Genomic DNA, 17,379 nt, shown 5'->3' on the forward strand with positions numbered 1-17,379 from the left:
AATTTTCTTTACCCAAGCTCTCCTTAGCTATTCAACCTTAACCCCAATATTGTGACATGTGTCACTTTTAGTCTCATTACATATGGGGACACTGTTACTTACCTTACTGTTATATGGGGAGACCTCATCTTCATTCCTTGAACCTTTTCCCCCTTACTTATTTTATCAATTACTAAAAAACAATGAAACAAATAAATATTTAATGTTTTTCAAAACATTAGCAAATGCTGCCTTTGTCAGAGCCTGTCTGCTTTGCTGGTTCTGACTTGGTGAAATTGGAAGACTCTATAAGATATGGCAGGCTCCCAATTCCCATAGGAATAAAATATTTCAATGTCAGTGCTCTGGCCTTGCAATGCAACTGCATAGTTGAACCATTCCCCCTAAACAAGAAGAGAAATATTGGCAAGTATGCTAACAAAGAAAAAAAATGAAAAAGAGCAAAGAAAAATCTGAAGAGAAATATATGGAGGGAAAAGGATAAAGGTATTTGGAGCTGTGTGGACCTTTCCAACATGCAAAATTTACAACAGAACAGTCATTGGCTTTATATGTTACTATTAAGATCCCTAATTCATTCACTTTGTTGACAGGTGTCAGAGTTCTGCCTCAGATGTAAGCAACAGTTGAACTTTAAACAACTAAAACTTGATGAAATTTTTATTTTAAGAAATCTGAAATTGTACAGAGAATTTTGTAACTCCCTTCAGAAATCATTTCAACATCCTACAATTTTTCTTTATACAGACACCATATTCAGATTACTTGAAAAATATATTTCTTTTCTCTTGGCATCTGAATAATTGAATTTGGTTTTTTTTTCCTGATAATTTTATTAGTGACTCCCTATGAACTGGCTTACATGAATCACCTCTTTTAAGCAACCAATAGGTTTCACTAAAGCAACATCAAAGGAAAAAAATTAAGTTTGGAAGGGTATTCTCATGTTTTTCTCAGTACATTCCTTGAGAGGTGGATAGTGTTTATAGCAAAGAGGAAATGGAAAGTCTCTCATTTTCTATCTTCTCTAGGCACTTCTATTCTCTTGGATTCATTAAAAATACAAAATTTGCTTGACAGGAGTAATATTTATGTAGTACAGCTCTGTGTGTATGTAATCCTCATGAAAAAAGTGGCCCATTTTCATCTGGTAGTAGGATATTCTCAAGTGAAAAACAAAATGATTTAAGACTTTAAAAAAACCCTACAAAATTAATTTTTACAATAGATCCATTAAATTAAAAAAATCAAAAAGAATATTTTTAAAAAATAAAATTAATTTAAAACTTTACTGAGTTGATGGCAAAATTAGAAAAAAAATAAAATTAACAAGAAATACTTATGTTGATTTTCACAGGAAATCTATTTTGTTCAATTTTTAAACTCCCTGATTTGCAATTCTAAAAAAAATTAAAATTCACTTTACTTTTAAAAGGTCTGAATCAACTTATTTTTTGGAAATGAATAGGTCCTATTTATCAATATGAAAAATAGAAACATTTCTGCAATTAATAAAATACAATCAGACATATGGAAGCTGATTCAAACAAAATATGCAATAATATAATAGGAATCAAGCAGAGACAACTTTTTTTAACTTGGTGGGATTTTTGATATTTTGTAACTAATGCTGCTTCTTGGTCAGAAACCATACTTTTTCATTTGGGAGAATAGATCAAGACCAGCAGGAATCTTGAACTCCATATCTTAGCATTCAATTTATATTAAAAAATAGAAAAATGGAAATATATTTCTCTCTTTTTTTATAACATCCAAGAAACTGAAGATTTCTACAATTACAATTGAATCCACAGACCAAAAAATAAAGAGAATGTGGACAACATAAAACTCTTATGAATGAACATAGAAAATGTTAATCTTTACAAAATGCTCATTCAGCACCTATTTCACACCAACCTCTCTGTTCCAGGCATGGAGAAGCAATCACAAATAGATTCGTATGGTCTATTTTGGATTAGTCTCCTGTTGCAAAAGATTTTCTAGCATACTTTTTTAACCCCTTGTTTATCCCCCACTCTGATACAAGTAGCATATACTTTCTGCCAAGCCACAGAGAAAATGGAAGCATGATATCTTCTGTTTGGGGAAGTCATTATATAGAAACTCAGGAGTATAGAGAATTTGCCAAGAGTACTCCTCATGCCCTCCTCTGACCCTCACCATAGTGGTATATACTAACCAGACCAGTCAGAGAAGTAAAGGATAAAAGCCAAGATAGGGACTGAGGCAACATGAATGACTGTGCTGATCCTGAAAGAAAAAAAAATACTTGAGTCCAATCCTTTCTCTCCAGAGGGTAGGGTAGTATCTAAGGGAAGTGATTAAAGTCAGTAAAACCCAAATCGCCCAATGTGGGAGGAAAGTAATGCTGTTTGTAGTCCATCCCCACTGATGCATCATCAAAGGAAGAGAAATCAGAGAAAAATAAGGGGAAAAAAGGCTAAAATATTAAAGATTATGAGGAAGAAAATGCAGTAAAAACCCTGAGCACAAGCAGATAAAGAACAGAATAGATGCTAAAACTAGGTTGAGTATTACAAAGCTCTCAACAAATATCACAATACAAAGGAAAGTGACTCAATGCCTAATGAATCCTGTGGAATTCTAAGACAGAATAAAACAGTTTTAAAACTTCTAAAATGGCTCAAAAGGAAAGGAAATCTATTTCTGCCTTGAAATCCTAAAAATTAGTAATGAAATGTGATGAAAGTGTTTTATATATATATATATATATATATATATATATATATATATATATGAATGTAGGGAGAAAGCAGACAGACAATCAGAGAAACAGAGAGAGAGAGAGACAAACAGACAGACAGACAAAGAAAGAGAGAAACTCAATGAAAAAATTGAAAACATCAAATTAATGATAGAAATCTTCACCAAAGAAGAAAAAAAGAAAAATAAACAAATTTGCAATACAAAACACTAATATGGAGGGGAATGTAGTAGAAGGGAAAGAAAGGGCAGCATCAATAAAGGGACACAAGATCTCTCTGCAAGGCAAAGCCATTGATCTCAAAGACAGGATGTAAAGAAACCATTTAAATGATTCAAAGTTCTTTTCAAAGTACATGACAAATCAAAATCCCTAAATACCTCAATGAAGTCAATAATATTTTCAAAGAGACTACAAAGTTTTCAACAAACATCACAATGCAAAGGAAAGTGACTCAATGTCTAATGAATCCTGTGAATTCATTAAATTACACAGAAATTGTGAATATAAAAACCAATTTGAAAAAAATGAGGTTGAGACCACCATTTTCTACTACATTTCCTAACCAATTCAAAATTATGAATTTAAATGTCATACTATCAAAACTTCTAAGAGGAACAGATAGTATTCCTTCCACAGATATAGGGGAGAGATAGAGAGAGAGAGAGAGAGAGAGAGAGAGAGAGAGAGAGAGAGAGAGTGCGTGTGTATGTGTATTTGAAATGCCTTATCAAACAAAGGGATAGATTAAATCATAAAAGTTAAAATAGATAATTGTAATTATACAAAGTTAAAAAGATCTAAAAAAGAATAGATAGATTTTGGAAGAAATATTCTTTTGTTGTTCAGTTGTTTTTCAGTTGTCTCTGACTTTATCCGACCCAATTTGGTGTTTTCTGGCAAAGTTACTGGACTGGTTTGCCATTTCCTTCTCCAGTTCATCTTATAGATGAAGAAATTGAGACAAACAGGGTTATGTGTCTTGCCCATGGTCACACAGTTAGTGTCTGAAGCTGAATTTGAACTCAGGAAGATGTCTTCCTCACTCCAGGTCTAATACTCTATCCAGTGTGCCATTCCTTAAGGGGTAGCAATGGAAATTTAAGGGCCAGCCAATAGCATTTAAGAATCAAGATAGCCTGAGGGTGAGAATTATTTTAGGAAATATTTCATTTTTTCACAACTTCCTATTTCTAGAAGAGGAAAATGAAATGTTTTACTCTCAGAACCAGCCATGCTATTACTTACTCAAAATACTCTGCAGCAGGAGTGGTCTTATAGGTGTCGTTGATGTCAAAGTTGTCACTTGAGTTGAAAAAACGAGTATCTGAGCAGTTCAGACTATTCCAGGTATTATTACAGTGTATCCAGGGAAGATCCATAGTGAAGGATGAGAAAAAGTAATGGAGAGCCCAGGCAATGATGACATTATAGAAGAATCCAACATAAAGGGATATAAGGATAACAGTAAAACCCACACCTAAGATGAAGAAAAAGGAATGAAAGAAATGATCAAGCTTTTGAGTCTATTAGCAACTTACTTATCTCAGAAAGTATCTTCATTACTATAAAATGTTTATAGTTATGCAAATATTCTCTTTTCTCACAGAAAAAAAGGGGGAAGTGTCTATCGTGTTACTTTTCACTGAGGAACTTATTACAAGAAACTTATTTATTTATTACAATTTCTTCTTATTACAAGAAATCTAAATGACTATGAAAATTTTCTACTTAATATATGTAGTATTTCAGATGTATTCTACCACTACATCATTGTTATACATGTAGTTCTTCAAGACTCCACTTGGGTTCTTTTTGGAAAAGATACTAGAGCAGTTTGCCATTTCCTTGCCATAAGAAACTAAAATTTTCTTAAATATTTTATAACATATCCTTTCCAGAATTTTTCTTTCATACTAGTTAGAATTATTTTAAAATACTTAGCTCATTTTACAGATGAAGAAACTGAGGTAAACAGGGCTAAGTGACTTGCCCAGTGTCATACTGCTAGTATCTAAGGCCAGCTTGGAACTCAGAAAGATGAATCTTCCTGACTTCAGGACTGACATTGTAACCACTACACCATTCAGCTGTTCACTACATTACTATACATTACTATTTTGATTTAAATATGAATTTATTCATTGTACAAAGCAAACTCACTTTAAACTCTCCATGTCCATTTAGTCCTCTTATTTTTTGTGAACAAGCTCCAAGTTTCAATAATTTCTAAACTCTAGAATCTCAAACTTAGCTCTGATTTTTTAAACAACCAGAAATTAAAGATTATGTATCCAGCCAGAAATCTAGATAGAAATATCTGTCCATGGTCCATGCCATTTTTGTGGAATCCTTTTTGGGGTTATAGCCTGCCACAGCACTCTGCCTCCTGGTGTCTTTCCTTTCATCCCCCCACAATGCCTGATAGTGTCTGTCCTCTTATAGGTAACTCTTTTAGGGTGCTAAGCTCCTCTATGGATTTAGGCTGCCAGCTAAGGGCATACTCTAATCTCATGAGGTGTTTCCCTTCTCCTGGTTAAGTGTGAGTTCTTGTGAGGAACTTGTCTTTCATATGCTCCCCCAACTCTATTTCATATTTACTATTTCTGGTGTCTATTATATCTCTATTCTGCAACCTCTTCTCCTAAATAAACCTACCTATTACCAAAGAGAATGACTATTGTAAATTCTTCACATGACTTGAACCCCCAAATTTGGTGCTGAACCCCAAAATGTTATTCGGAAGTAGGAATTGCTACCCTGAACACATGAGAAACTAAAATTTTCTTAAATATTTTATAACATATCCTTTCCAGAATTTTTCTTTCATACTAGTTAGAATTACTACAATACTTAGTATCAGAGAATCATATATTTTTAAGATTGGAATAAATCTTAGAAAACAACCAATTTAATCTCCCTATTTATAAAAGAAAGCTGAGACCCAACTGCCTGAATTAATTTCACTTTAAGGTTGTAAACATTGGCTTTTTTTTTTTTAATCCAAAGACTAGTCATACTGATTGATATCTGCTTGTGAAATAGCCTAGATAATTCTTTACAAATGCTTAGAGTTGCTGTTACAAATTCAGTTATTATGGTATTTTTAATCACTGAATAATATAATTTTGATAAATGTTTCTCAGGGAATCTTTCAGTTTTTAAAAGTATCTCATTATGGGTCATTTGAGTATAGGTACTAATTAAATGAGAAGGGAGGGCTTTGTCTAACTGAATTGCTCCAGGTGCCAAATTACTAATTATAGCTGGGGTTAGGAGGTGGGGTGAAGACCAGATTTTGTCAAGATTAGAATTTCTAGTGTGTTAGAGGACAAAGGTTAAGAATTTTTAGGATTCCCAATTTTGCAATCTTTATGCCACTCCAGTCCCCAGATATGCTACATTTTAGAGAATTCAAGTCATATTTTTGCTTTGGAAATATTTTAGAAATAAATCAACATAATAGCTGCTTTGGAGGCAATAACAAATTTAATATAGTTCTCAAATCATCAGGAAGCATGGCAAAGTGGATACAGAGCTGGTCTTGATGTTAGAAGAATTTGGGTTCCGAGTTTCTCTCTTACATAGTCAGTGCTCCCTAGGCAGGTCATAAACACTCAGTGTATATAGGAAGCTCTCTAAAACTTTAAATTACAAAGAAGGTGATGATATGTAGTGGAAAAGAAAGATACTCACCAGAAGCTCTCAACACTAATGAGATGATGGTTCTGGGGGAAAATTGGGGCCCATAGTTTATGATCGTTACTTTTTAAATTTTATTTATGAAAGGCATGTGCCTTTCAAGAGAAAAGTTCATTAAAATAAGAGCATATATATATATATATATATATATATATATATATATATATTTACAATTCCATTCCTTGATGATTGTTTTATTAGTTACAGTTCATTATTAAATCATAAGGATCAAAGAGTGAAAACAATCATGATTCCTTTCAAAATAAATGTTGCCAAGGTCAACTACTTTTTCTGAATGTTCATTAAACAATAGAGATACAAATTTTTGTATATTTTAAAGTGCTGTGAAAATGCAGTCACAAAGAATAATTTAAAAACTGCTAACATTTTAGTTCTATTTCAAAAGAGAATATCTATCAAAGATTTCAACCAAATTGATTTTAAATTTTTTAAGTCATCTCTTTGGACTTAACTGAACAATCAATAGGTTAGATTAACTGATCCCGTCCAGTTCTAACAATTTATAATTCTAAGTAATGTAAGGGAGTGTTTTCTCAATAAACATTCCTGCTATTTTTGTAGCTAATACTATACAAAACTCAAGGTCCAGATTGTTTCAAGTTTTCTTACTTGTCTTAAAATGCTTTCTTGACAAATTTTCATTTAAAACTATTAGACAATGACAGGGTTATAAAAGTTAACAATGAAAACAAGCCTAGCCATGAAAACAAACTGGCTGTTGAGTATCTGGAATCCATGCTTGGAAGAAAAATGTTCATACTGTCCATCACTTCATTCATTCTCTTGCTAATCTAATATTACACTTTTGTTTGAAGTTTCAAAAAAACAAAACAAAACAAAACAAAGCAAAACCCAGAAAGCATACCCTGTGACTTTCAAGAGTGACTATTTTTCTTAAATCATTTGATGAAGTGAAGGAGACACTCTTTGAAAACAAAGGGTTCTGTTCTCCTGACTGCATTTTGGTATTCCATGAAATGCTACCTTTGACAATCATGACTTTGGTTCCCGGTATGGCCTCCTAGAAAGAGCAAAACTGGAGGGTGAATGAGAAGATCTGAGTTTCTGCCCCAGTTCTGTCATTTGGTATCCAAGTAATCTTGGGCAAACAATTTAAACTCTCTGGTCTCCAAAACAGTCTTCTCTGAAATGAGGAGACTGAGCTAGAAATCAGGGGGTTCATCTCCTGAGGTCTAGAGTGTTAATAATGATCTCAATATAATTGGTTTCTTTTTTTGATTTTATGTACTTTATTTCAAACATTTAAAGGGGTTGTTGATTTCACCAAACTGCCAAAAAGGCCCATGAGACCAAAGAGCCCCAGAAATAGAGGAATCTTAAAGTAATTCTAAATCCTTGACCCTATGTTTATAAAGATAAAAATTACAACACGAAAACAAGCAAAACCTTATGAAATACAATAGCCTGTATATAGGAAAAGAATTATAGTTGAGAGATCCAATAAGTCCTTTGCCAAGATTCTTCTGTTCTAGGCTTGGTCTTAGGACTTCCTATGGGTTTTATTCTCTTCTCTCTCTCTTTCTCTTTGGGGTTTTTCTATCAGTTCTGTTCTACTGGGCCTTTTATATGGAACTTCTATGACACTACCCTGGTTCACAGCTTGGCCCTCACTTTGTTGTACCAGCTCTTGTTGCTAAGGGGGAGAAGGGAAACGGGAAGGAAATAGACCTGTTATATCACAGGCACAAAAAACTCTTGAATAGGGAAACATTCTCTGCCATTATAGATTGACACTTTCTCTGCAACTTTTTGTTCTTTTAGAGAGTTGTCTGGAACAGTTTCTTAAGTTGATTCCCAATCCCATATAAGATCTTGTAACTGAATGTGGGGGTCACAAAATTATGATTTGTTATCAGTAAATGTTTTATTTGCATAACTATTTTATATATCTATACACGCAGGATTATGTAAAAATTTCTTGGGCAAAAAGGGGTTATGAATCGAAAAAATTTAAGAAGGTCTAGAGCAGTGGTTCTCAAAGTATGGTCTAGAGAATCCTGGGGATCTCTGAACCCTTTTAGAGGGTCTACAAATTCAAAAATAGTTTTTATTTCCAACATGGTAAATGTCTATAAATATAACCCAGAAAAACAAAATGCTTTGGAGAGATCCTCAATAATTTTTAATAGGATAAAGATACTGAAAACAAAAGTTTGAGAACCACTGGCTAGAGCATCAAAACACAAAGTGCCTTGTTCTCTTCAAAAGATTTAGAAAATGTACTTGGCCAAACCCTGCTGGAGAAATTCAACATGAAGTCAGAGTGAGTCGTTTTTCTAGTCCAGTTTGACACAGGAAGACAGATAGGTATGGAGATATTGGGGATGGGGTCTGATGCCAAGCACATTATAGATTAAGGACTCCAATACAAAAGGAGGCTTTGTATTAGTGCAAAAAGTTCCAAGAATCATTCTGGGTACCTCAAGACCCATACTGGGGCTCATTGGCAGGATCTGGTGCCAAATGGCAGCTTTGTCACCCACTATCCATTCAGTCAGGTTGAGGAAGTGATTTTGTTTCCCTTTCCCCTCCAATATGAGATCAGGCCCTACACTGTGTGCCTTTAGGAGGAGTAAAAAACAGTAGTAGTGTGTTTCTGAAAACTGCAGAAGGAAGGGCTTCCAGACCAAAGAGGAGCCTACATTTCTCTCACTGAACTGTGCAGCACTCAGTCTTACTGCTGCTCACACCAAATTTTGGTCAGGAAATTGCAGCACTTAGACAAGGATGGGAGACAAGAATCTCACTTTATCCTGGAGAAGACCACTTTGGGAACACTAAAAGCTTACAGGTTCCCAGACTAAGATATGCCTGAAATTCTGGAATAATGCAACAATCAATACTCCAAGAAAGTAGCAAAAAGACCAACTAGTGCTTTCCCTTAAGAAGTACACAGCAGTCTGGCCCAAATATCAAGTCCAAAGTCATAAAATAGACTGAAAGAATTAACAAACAGAAAAAATTATCTCACCATAAAGAAACCTATCATGATGACACATGTTCAAGACAAACTCAAGAAGAAGAAAATGACTCCAGAAAATCAACAATTTGACTTAAAGAGATTTAAAGAAAAATGAAGCTTCAACACATATTCAACTAAAGTTTCTGGAAGAAATGAAGATAATAGTTTTTTTAAGGAGTTTAAAATGTTTTTCAAGGAAATAAGAGTTTTAGAGAAAAAACTATTAGAAAAATATTAAAGCTATGGAAGAAAGAATTGGAAAGAGAATTAACAATTTGACATAAGAAGTTCAAAATACTGCCCAATTAATACACTCTCTAATAATTATAATGGACATAATGGTTTCATAAGACAATGAGAAATATTAAAACTCAGTCAAATGACTGGGAAAAATAAAACAAAATATAAAGTATCTAAAGAGCTGACCTGGAAAACAGATTGATGAGGCGAAAAAATGAAAAATCATTGTGCTACTTAAATGCCATGATCAAGATGAAACTTAAAACAAAAACATTATATTTTGAGAAGCTAAAAACAAAAACCTTTCCATATATATTAGAATTAGAAGGCAAAGTAGAAATAAAAAGAACTTACCAATCACTTGTCGAAAGAAACCTCCAAATAAAAATGTCCAGAAACACTTTAATTAAAATCCAAAGCTTTCAGGTCAAAAACAAACAAACAACAAAACAAAAAACAGAAACAAACAAAAAATAAAACATGGCAAGCAGTCAGAAATTTAATAATTCAAGTACCCCGGATCAAGAGTCAAATTCACAAAGGATTTAACAGCCATTACTACCAAGGGTCAAAGAGCTTGGAATACAATATTCCAGAAGGTAAAGGATGTAGGCTCAAAGTCAAGAAACGTTTATCTAGCAAAACTTAATATATCCATGGAGGGAGGAAAAGTCAACCTTTGATGAAATAGGGAACTTACAAGAATTGTTGATGAAAAGACCAAATCTATGTAGAAACTTTGAAGTTCAAAGATAGGAATTAAGAGAAGCATTAAAAGACAAATAAATAAGTACTGACAAAGGGCTAAATGAGAATAATCTGCTTATATTCTAATATAAAGAGATGTGTCCCTTGTAAACCATAGCATCTTAGAGATCATGAAGAATCTTATCTTACAAAATGAAATGTGCAAAAGATATGTATTACAAACAAGGAAGAAGGGGTAAGGGAAATAATTGACACTTGAACCTCACTCTTTTCTGAAGCAGTCAGAATGATATATATATACACACAGGTGGGTACAAAAATACATCTCATTCAACAGCAAAATGGGAGTAAAGGAAAGAAGGGAGAATTAATTGGAAAGTAGTTCAAGACGAATTAATCTTAGACACAAAAAATCCAATAATGTGCAGATCTTTATAACTCTTTGAGGTGGCAAAGAATGGGATTCTTACCATAAATTGGTAAATGGCTGAACAAGTTATGGCATATAAATATTATCAAATATTATTGTAAGAAATAAAGAAAAAGATAGTTTCAGAGAAACCTGGGAATACTTTTTTTTGAACCAAGGGATATCTCTTTAATTTAAAAAATATAATATATTACATAATAATGATTATAATAATCTATAAAGTAATAATAATAATAATAATTTAATTTAAGGCGGCACAGCTTTGGTGAATCCAATTACTTTGGTGGTTTTGTCCATGTGTCTATCTACATTTATGTTCTCTTTTTGTGAGTGGCCCTGGAGAAAATGTCACACAGACTTTATGATTCAGCTGCTTGTGTTCTTAATATTCCAAAGGACTAGATCAAGATGATTTTGCACCACCAGGTCAACTCTCTATTCTTTTTTTTTTTTTTTTTTTTTTTTTTTGTCAACATCTGGGAAGACTTATTTGGGGAAAGAGAAAAAAAGAGAATAAGATTTATTAATCATATGCTTTATTCCAGGTACAACGCTAAGTCCTACACAGATATTACGTCACTTGATCTTGATAATAACTCCATGAAAGTGCTATTATAATTCCTATTTTATTACAGAGAAAACCAAAGCAGACAGAAGTCATGTGACTAGACCAGGATCACACAGCTAGTCAGTGTCTATGTCTGTGTTTAAACACAGATCTTCCTGACTCCAGCCCAGTGTTCTATCTGTTGCACTAGACAGCTGCTTCATTTGAACTGAGGCAGAATGAAGTAAACAGAACTAGGAGAACAATTTATAGAGAGATAGCACTATGATAAAGAAAAACAACTAAAAATGAATTAGGAACTCTTTGTTAGTATAATCAGCAACCATAATTTCAGACTACTAATGATGAAACATCCTATCAGTCTCCTGATAGGAACTTAGAATACAGAATGAGTTTTTTTTTTTTTTTTTTTTTTTTTTTTTTTTTTTTTTTTTTTTTTTTTAACATGGCCACTGTGGAAATTTAATTTGCTTGATTATATATGTTTTATACATGCATGGGGATTTTTTTTTTTTTTTTGCTCTCAATTAGAGATGAGGTTGGGATGGAAGGGAAAGAGCACAGATTTTTGCTGATTTTAAAAATAAAATATAGGTTTGTTTGTTTTTTTAAAGAAAAATTTGTCAAAAGATTGTATTTCATCTGATCTTGATTTTTGTGATGTACTGGCTCATAATTCCAAGTTATATGAAAAAAGAACTTTAGTTCTTTCTTACCAGGGAGAGGATTATTAGTAACAGTAACAGATGAAAGAAGAGAATAGTAGATGGCTTCGAAGAGGTTAGATAGTTGAAAACTAACAGATAGTATTAGAGAGTAGGCCACCAACCATAAGTCAAAAGGGATGTTCAGCTCAGAGTGAAGATGTGGTGCTCAACAGAAAACAGAAGAGAGCAGTATAATAGTATCACCAGGGATACCAGAGCTTTCAGCACTGAAGAAGTGAGTTGGCCCAACCAGATGTACATATTGGCAATACATGATCATCCTGTCAATGACAAAAATCTTAGAAGGGATAATTTTCATGTTAAATGATAAAGTCAAGATGCCAAAAGATTTTTTTTTTTTACCAGCTAGAACATTGAACCAAATTCAAAAAGATGAAATATAACAGGAAAAATGTTTGGATTCAGAAATATTAAATGAGCTAGGCAGTTAATGATCTGAAACATAATTGAAGGTCTTAATGAACTACGAGAATATAATATGATTGCCATAAAAGCAAATGAGATTTTTTGACTCTATGAAGAGAAGCATGATGCCCATGGGTAGGGAGGTGATTGTTTTGCTATACTTTGCTCTAGTTGGATGATATTTGAAGAATGTACTCAGTTTGAGGTGCCATATTTTAGGAAATACATAAATTGGTAAGTGCACAGGGAACAGTGACTAGGATAGACTTTAAAACCATGACAGACTGGCTTAAGGAAGTGGAGACAATTAGCTTGAAAAATAGAAAACTAAACAGAAGCAATCAACCCATCAGTTGATAAGTTGATCCGGAAATCAAGATCATTCATTGGGTTCCTAATATGTTGGCTTTAGGCTCTTCTATCACATTTGGCTATTAGAACTTTTCAGTAAATATCCATATTGATGTCTGAACATTGTTTATCTTTATTAAAGTGGATAAATTATTCTAATAAATATTATAATAAAAAATAATAAATAGTTCTTCTAAATAGTCATGACTTCAAGGTCAAATGCAGCAAATTGAACAATCAAAAATAGACCCTGGATGTTTATTCATTAATTCGGGTAAAAGTAGATCTAGGATTGGTGGTTACTGTTAGGTTGATTGATCTACCTCTAAAGTAGAGGATGTTCATCCCCAAAGTATCATAGGGTTTAGAACTTAAGGGAATCTTAGAAACCACTCATTCTAAATCCTTCATTTTATAGAGAAGGAAATTGAAACTCAGAGACTTAAGAGGACTTAAAAAAGGAAGTACAAAACCCTTTAATTCTAAATTCAATGTATGTTTCACTATATTGTACTACTCTATTGATCCTTGCACTTGTCCCTTGGAGGCAGTTCTTGGGAAGGAGGAGGACTATGAAATTGTCTACACAGAAAAGAAAATGAAGTTTGAGGCAACAATTAAACAATGTTCTCTTGTGATCACCTACATCTTTGGAGAACTGACTGGTATGAATTCTTTCTGCTTTATGGTTTCCTTCTGTACAGCTATTTTCCTGGGAATACCCCTTTTTAGTTCTCTCTCCTAATGACCTTGATTTCCTTATTTTGATTTTTAAAAGCATAGTCTTTTTAAAGGTTCTGGGTACAAAGTCAGGCATTTTGGAAGCAAATGGTACTTTGTTTCAAAGATCAATAACAAGACCCACAAATGAAGTATGTGAGAGTCATGGTTCATAGCTTGAAAATTCAAAGAGATACTCTTAAAGTATAAAAGAGTTTATTTACACCATTGCTTATGGGCTAGCCTCTAAAAGAAATCTTAACAAATTAGAAATAGTTCAGAAAGAGCTTTATATACCAAAAATTTGGGGCTTAGCTAGCATGCTAATAGTCTACAAGGCTGTAAATTATAAAAGGAAGATAAGAAGGAGTCAGGTAAGAAGACTGGATGCCTTTTTTATCTAGGTAAGGAGGCAGGATTCTTTTTAGCAAAATATCTGTGAATCAGGCAAGATGTCTTTTAGTAAAGTATTATGAATCAGACAGGATGGGGTTTTTGTAGAGGACAAAATAAGGAGCAACAGATAAAAGATTTTATTACTCCAAGTTCCCTAGCTAGGTGTGTGGTTTTGGCTAGATCCTCAGCTCTGACCAATCATCTCTCCTTTTCTGTCTTTTGGGGAAACTCAGGGACAAAGGCTGGGGACCCATCAGAACAAATGAACATTTCTATCTTGCCTATACCAATAAATAAACTGTTATACATTGTACAACAATGTAAGGGACTGCAGTTTTGGAAAGATGTTGATTTTTTAAAAAGATTGCTAAAATAATTGTGTATACATGAGAAATGGAATTTAAAATTCATGCTTTTGAACTACTATATAGATAAATGTTAGATATTTTTATTATTTGCAAAATGGCTCCCTGGCCCTGTTTCTATCTTCCAGACTCAAAATTATACCCCTGCTGTTACCTCATCCTGGAACTTCCCCCAACACCTCAGTTTTCCTTGACCTGCAGCACCCAATCACCCCTACAGCTTTCTGAACCTAGGACATTTCTTTCTTAGTTTTCCCCTCTTCTCCCAGTACTAAATTTGTCCTGAGGCCTCCATTTTATAGAACAGCCCAAGCCAGCCTTCATTCCTCTTCTAATTCTGTTGTAGATTTCTGGAATTTTAAACCATGCCACCATATTCAGTGCTTTCAACTTCTTCCCCTTCCCCTTTTCTCAGTTCCATTTTGGTTCTTGTTTTCCTTCATTATATTTTAACCTCTATGAGGGTAGGGCCTGTCTTTCTTTTTGCTTGTGTTTATATCAACACCTACTACTGTACTGTACTTGCAATGTAAGTGCTTAATATAGTCTTCTTCTCTTCCTCCCTTCCTCCCACTTTTTTTCCTTTTCTCAACCCCTCTTGCTTCCTTCCCCTCTCTTCCTCCATATTTCCTTCTTTCCTTTGTTACTTCATGTCTTTTTTCCTTCCTTTCCTTTTCTCTTCTCTTCTTTATTGATCCTTCCTTCCTTCCTTTTATAGACCTCTCCTCCCTTTTTTCTTACCTTTATTCTTTTCTCTCTTTTTCTTCCTTCCTTCCTTCCCTCCTTCCCTCCTTCCCTTCTTTCCTATCTTCCTGTCTCCTTCTCTCTCCTCCCTCCCTCCCTCCCTCCCTCCCTCCCTTCCTTCCTTCCTTCCTTCCTTCCTTCCTTCCTTCCTTCCTTCCTTCCTTCCTTCCTTCCTTCTTCCTATATATTGAAATAAGATCTTCATCCCATTCCCCAAACTGCAACTTTACCTTTTAATATTGGACAGATTTTCCAGACTCCAGCAGCTCCTTCCCTATTGAATTGTCCTAATGCCAATTCCATGTAGAAAAGTGGCATCCCAGCAATCACCATAAAAAACAAATATGGGACCAGGAAAGCTCCTGCAAAAGGAAGGATAACATGTGATCACCAAGGTGATTGATATGCTGGGATTCCTGTCATTGAAGCAATAAGCTCAATTTTTTTTAGTGTCTTCAGGTTTACCAAATGCATATACTTCATAACAATCCAGTGAAGTAGGTAATACAAGAATTCTTGTCCTCGTTTTACAAGTAGTAAAATTCAGAGTTAGAGAGATTATGAGACTTGCCTATAATTAGTTGGTTAATGTCAGAAACAGTGTTAAACAGCATCAAAGCCATTAATTCTAAGGTCATCACTCTTTCCTTTATGCCATGCTAAATGGCATTGAGTGAGGTTGCTAAAGAGATTATTGGAGGATTAGTAGAGGTTGTCTCCCCATAATACATATAGGCATATGAACTAAAGGGGGATTTGAATTATTGAAAATTTTTATGAAATCTGTGAACTGGAAAGATATGCCAGCACTGAGACTTCCTGGGACTGGTAGAAATCTTGGTAATATTGCTGCTTTGTGGGAATAGTAGATTGCTGATAGCCATATGTGTCTGGAGCACAGGGTATGTGCTACAAACTAGTTATTTCAAATTCAAATATAAACAGATCCCCAAGGACTACATATTGACTTAGAAAACCACAAATTAACATTATTTATGTTGAATTTTTATTTTGTTATAAATTACTTGTTAATCTGGTTTGGGCAGGCAGCATTTGGGAGTTTTGTGGGTGTGCCTTAAGTTTGACATCTCTGCTGGTAAACCACCATCACCAAATGTGAACACTCTCTAGATTTTCAACAATTCATTGAACTTGATTATGACAAGAATGCTATTTCATCAGCAAAACAGTTTTAGTCATCTTGACTTTACAGATTTGTTATGAGGTATTAACCTCATACAAATACAAAATAAGAAAATGATAAATGAGGATTATAGAATTGAGACTTTAAACCTGTCTTCTCTTTTTTGCTTCCAAAAACCCAGATATTATTGTGAATGACTATGGGTAGATTACACATTCTCATCGTCCCTAAAGTAATGTTAGAAATTTTATTTCCCATTAGAAACTTTTCTCCTGTTCAACTTGCTATGTAATCATATTCATTAATGTTGCCAGACTGGAAATAAAGATATTTCTAACTTGATCTTGTATTCCTTTCTGGCTTACAATTCTGAACTACCCACATTTGTCTTCCTATTCCAGTTTAGAATAAAAGTGAGACAAAATAGGAGTGATGAATTAGATGAATAAGGTGAGACAGAGGGATAGGAGGTTATGGTCAGAATGAAGAATGAGTTTAGGAGGTATGATGCAGAGGGATAGATAAAAGGAAAATAATTTATCATCAGACAAAATAACTCTGTAAGAAAAATAATGGCAATAGCACAATTATGGGTGATATGATCACTCCTATGTGTGTTTGAGTAAAATGAAGATGGAGGCCATGGAGTTGAGAAGGCTGATGAACTAAGAGGTTAAGATGTTTGAGAGTATATGAAAGTGGATACCAAAATCTTTGAGTCTGAAAGCAGATATTGGGGTAGAGATGAAGAAAGTAAGCCAAGTCATAAGTTCGTTGAAATAAGAGAAAGAATGATCTGAAGACTAATAGATTATATATTTGGAGTTAAAAGGAACATTAGAGTTCATTTAGTCTAACCCCCCTCTCATTTTATAGATGAAGAAGTCCAGAGAATTTAGGTAACTTTCCCAAAATCACACAGATAGTAAGCAATGAAACAAGGTTCTAACTCCAAACCCAATTCTTTCCGATGTACAATTCTGCCCTGGAATTGTGGCTGAGTAATATGGCCAGATTGAATGAAACTCCCAGGAGGACGGGATACTCAATAATGGCAAAAAGGGGGCTGGAAGGGACAATGAGAAGCAAAAATTGTGTCTACTCTTCTTCCTGATCTAGGATGCTGGG

At 34.0% G+C, this 17,379-nt stretch overlaps 1 protein-coding gene across 2 annotated transcripts in view; it reads right to left on the reverse strand.

Annotated features, from left to right (window-relative positions):
• The window catches only part of SLC6A3 (solute carrier family 6 member 3), a 91,841-nt gene that overhangs the window by 63,884 nt on the left and 10,578 nt on the right, over nt 1-17,379 (reverse strand). For both annotated transcript variants that reach the window (XM_031946102.1, XM_023495895.2), the window contains exons 3-4: nt 15,338-15,469; nt 3,995-4,226 (exon numbers count right to left, since the gene is read on the reverse strand). In XM_031946102.1, the coding sequence (XP_031801962.1) occupies nt 3,995-4,226; nt 15,338-15,469 (364 nt within the window). The remainder of the gene's footprint in view (nt 1-3,994; nt 4,227-15,337; nt 15,470-17,379) is intronic.

This window comes from Sarcophilus harrisii, chromosome 1 (assembly GCF_902635505.1).
Source record: "Sarcophilus harrisii chromosome 1, mSarHar1.11, whole genome shotgun sequence".
Lineage (NCBI taxonomy): Eukaryota > Metazoa > Chordata > Mammalia > Dasyuromorphia > Dasyuridae > Sarcophilus > Sarcophilus harrisii.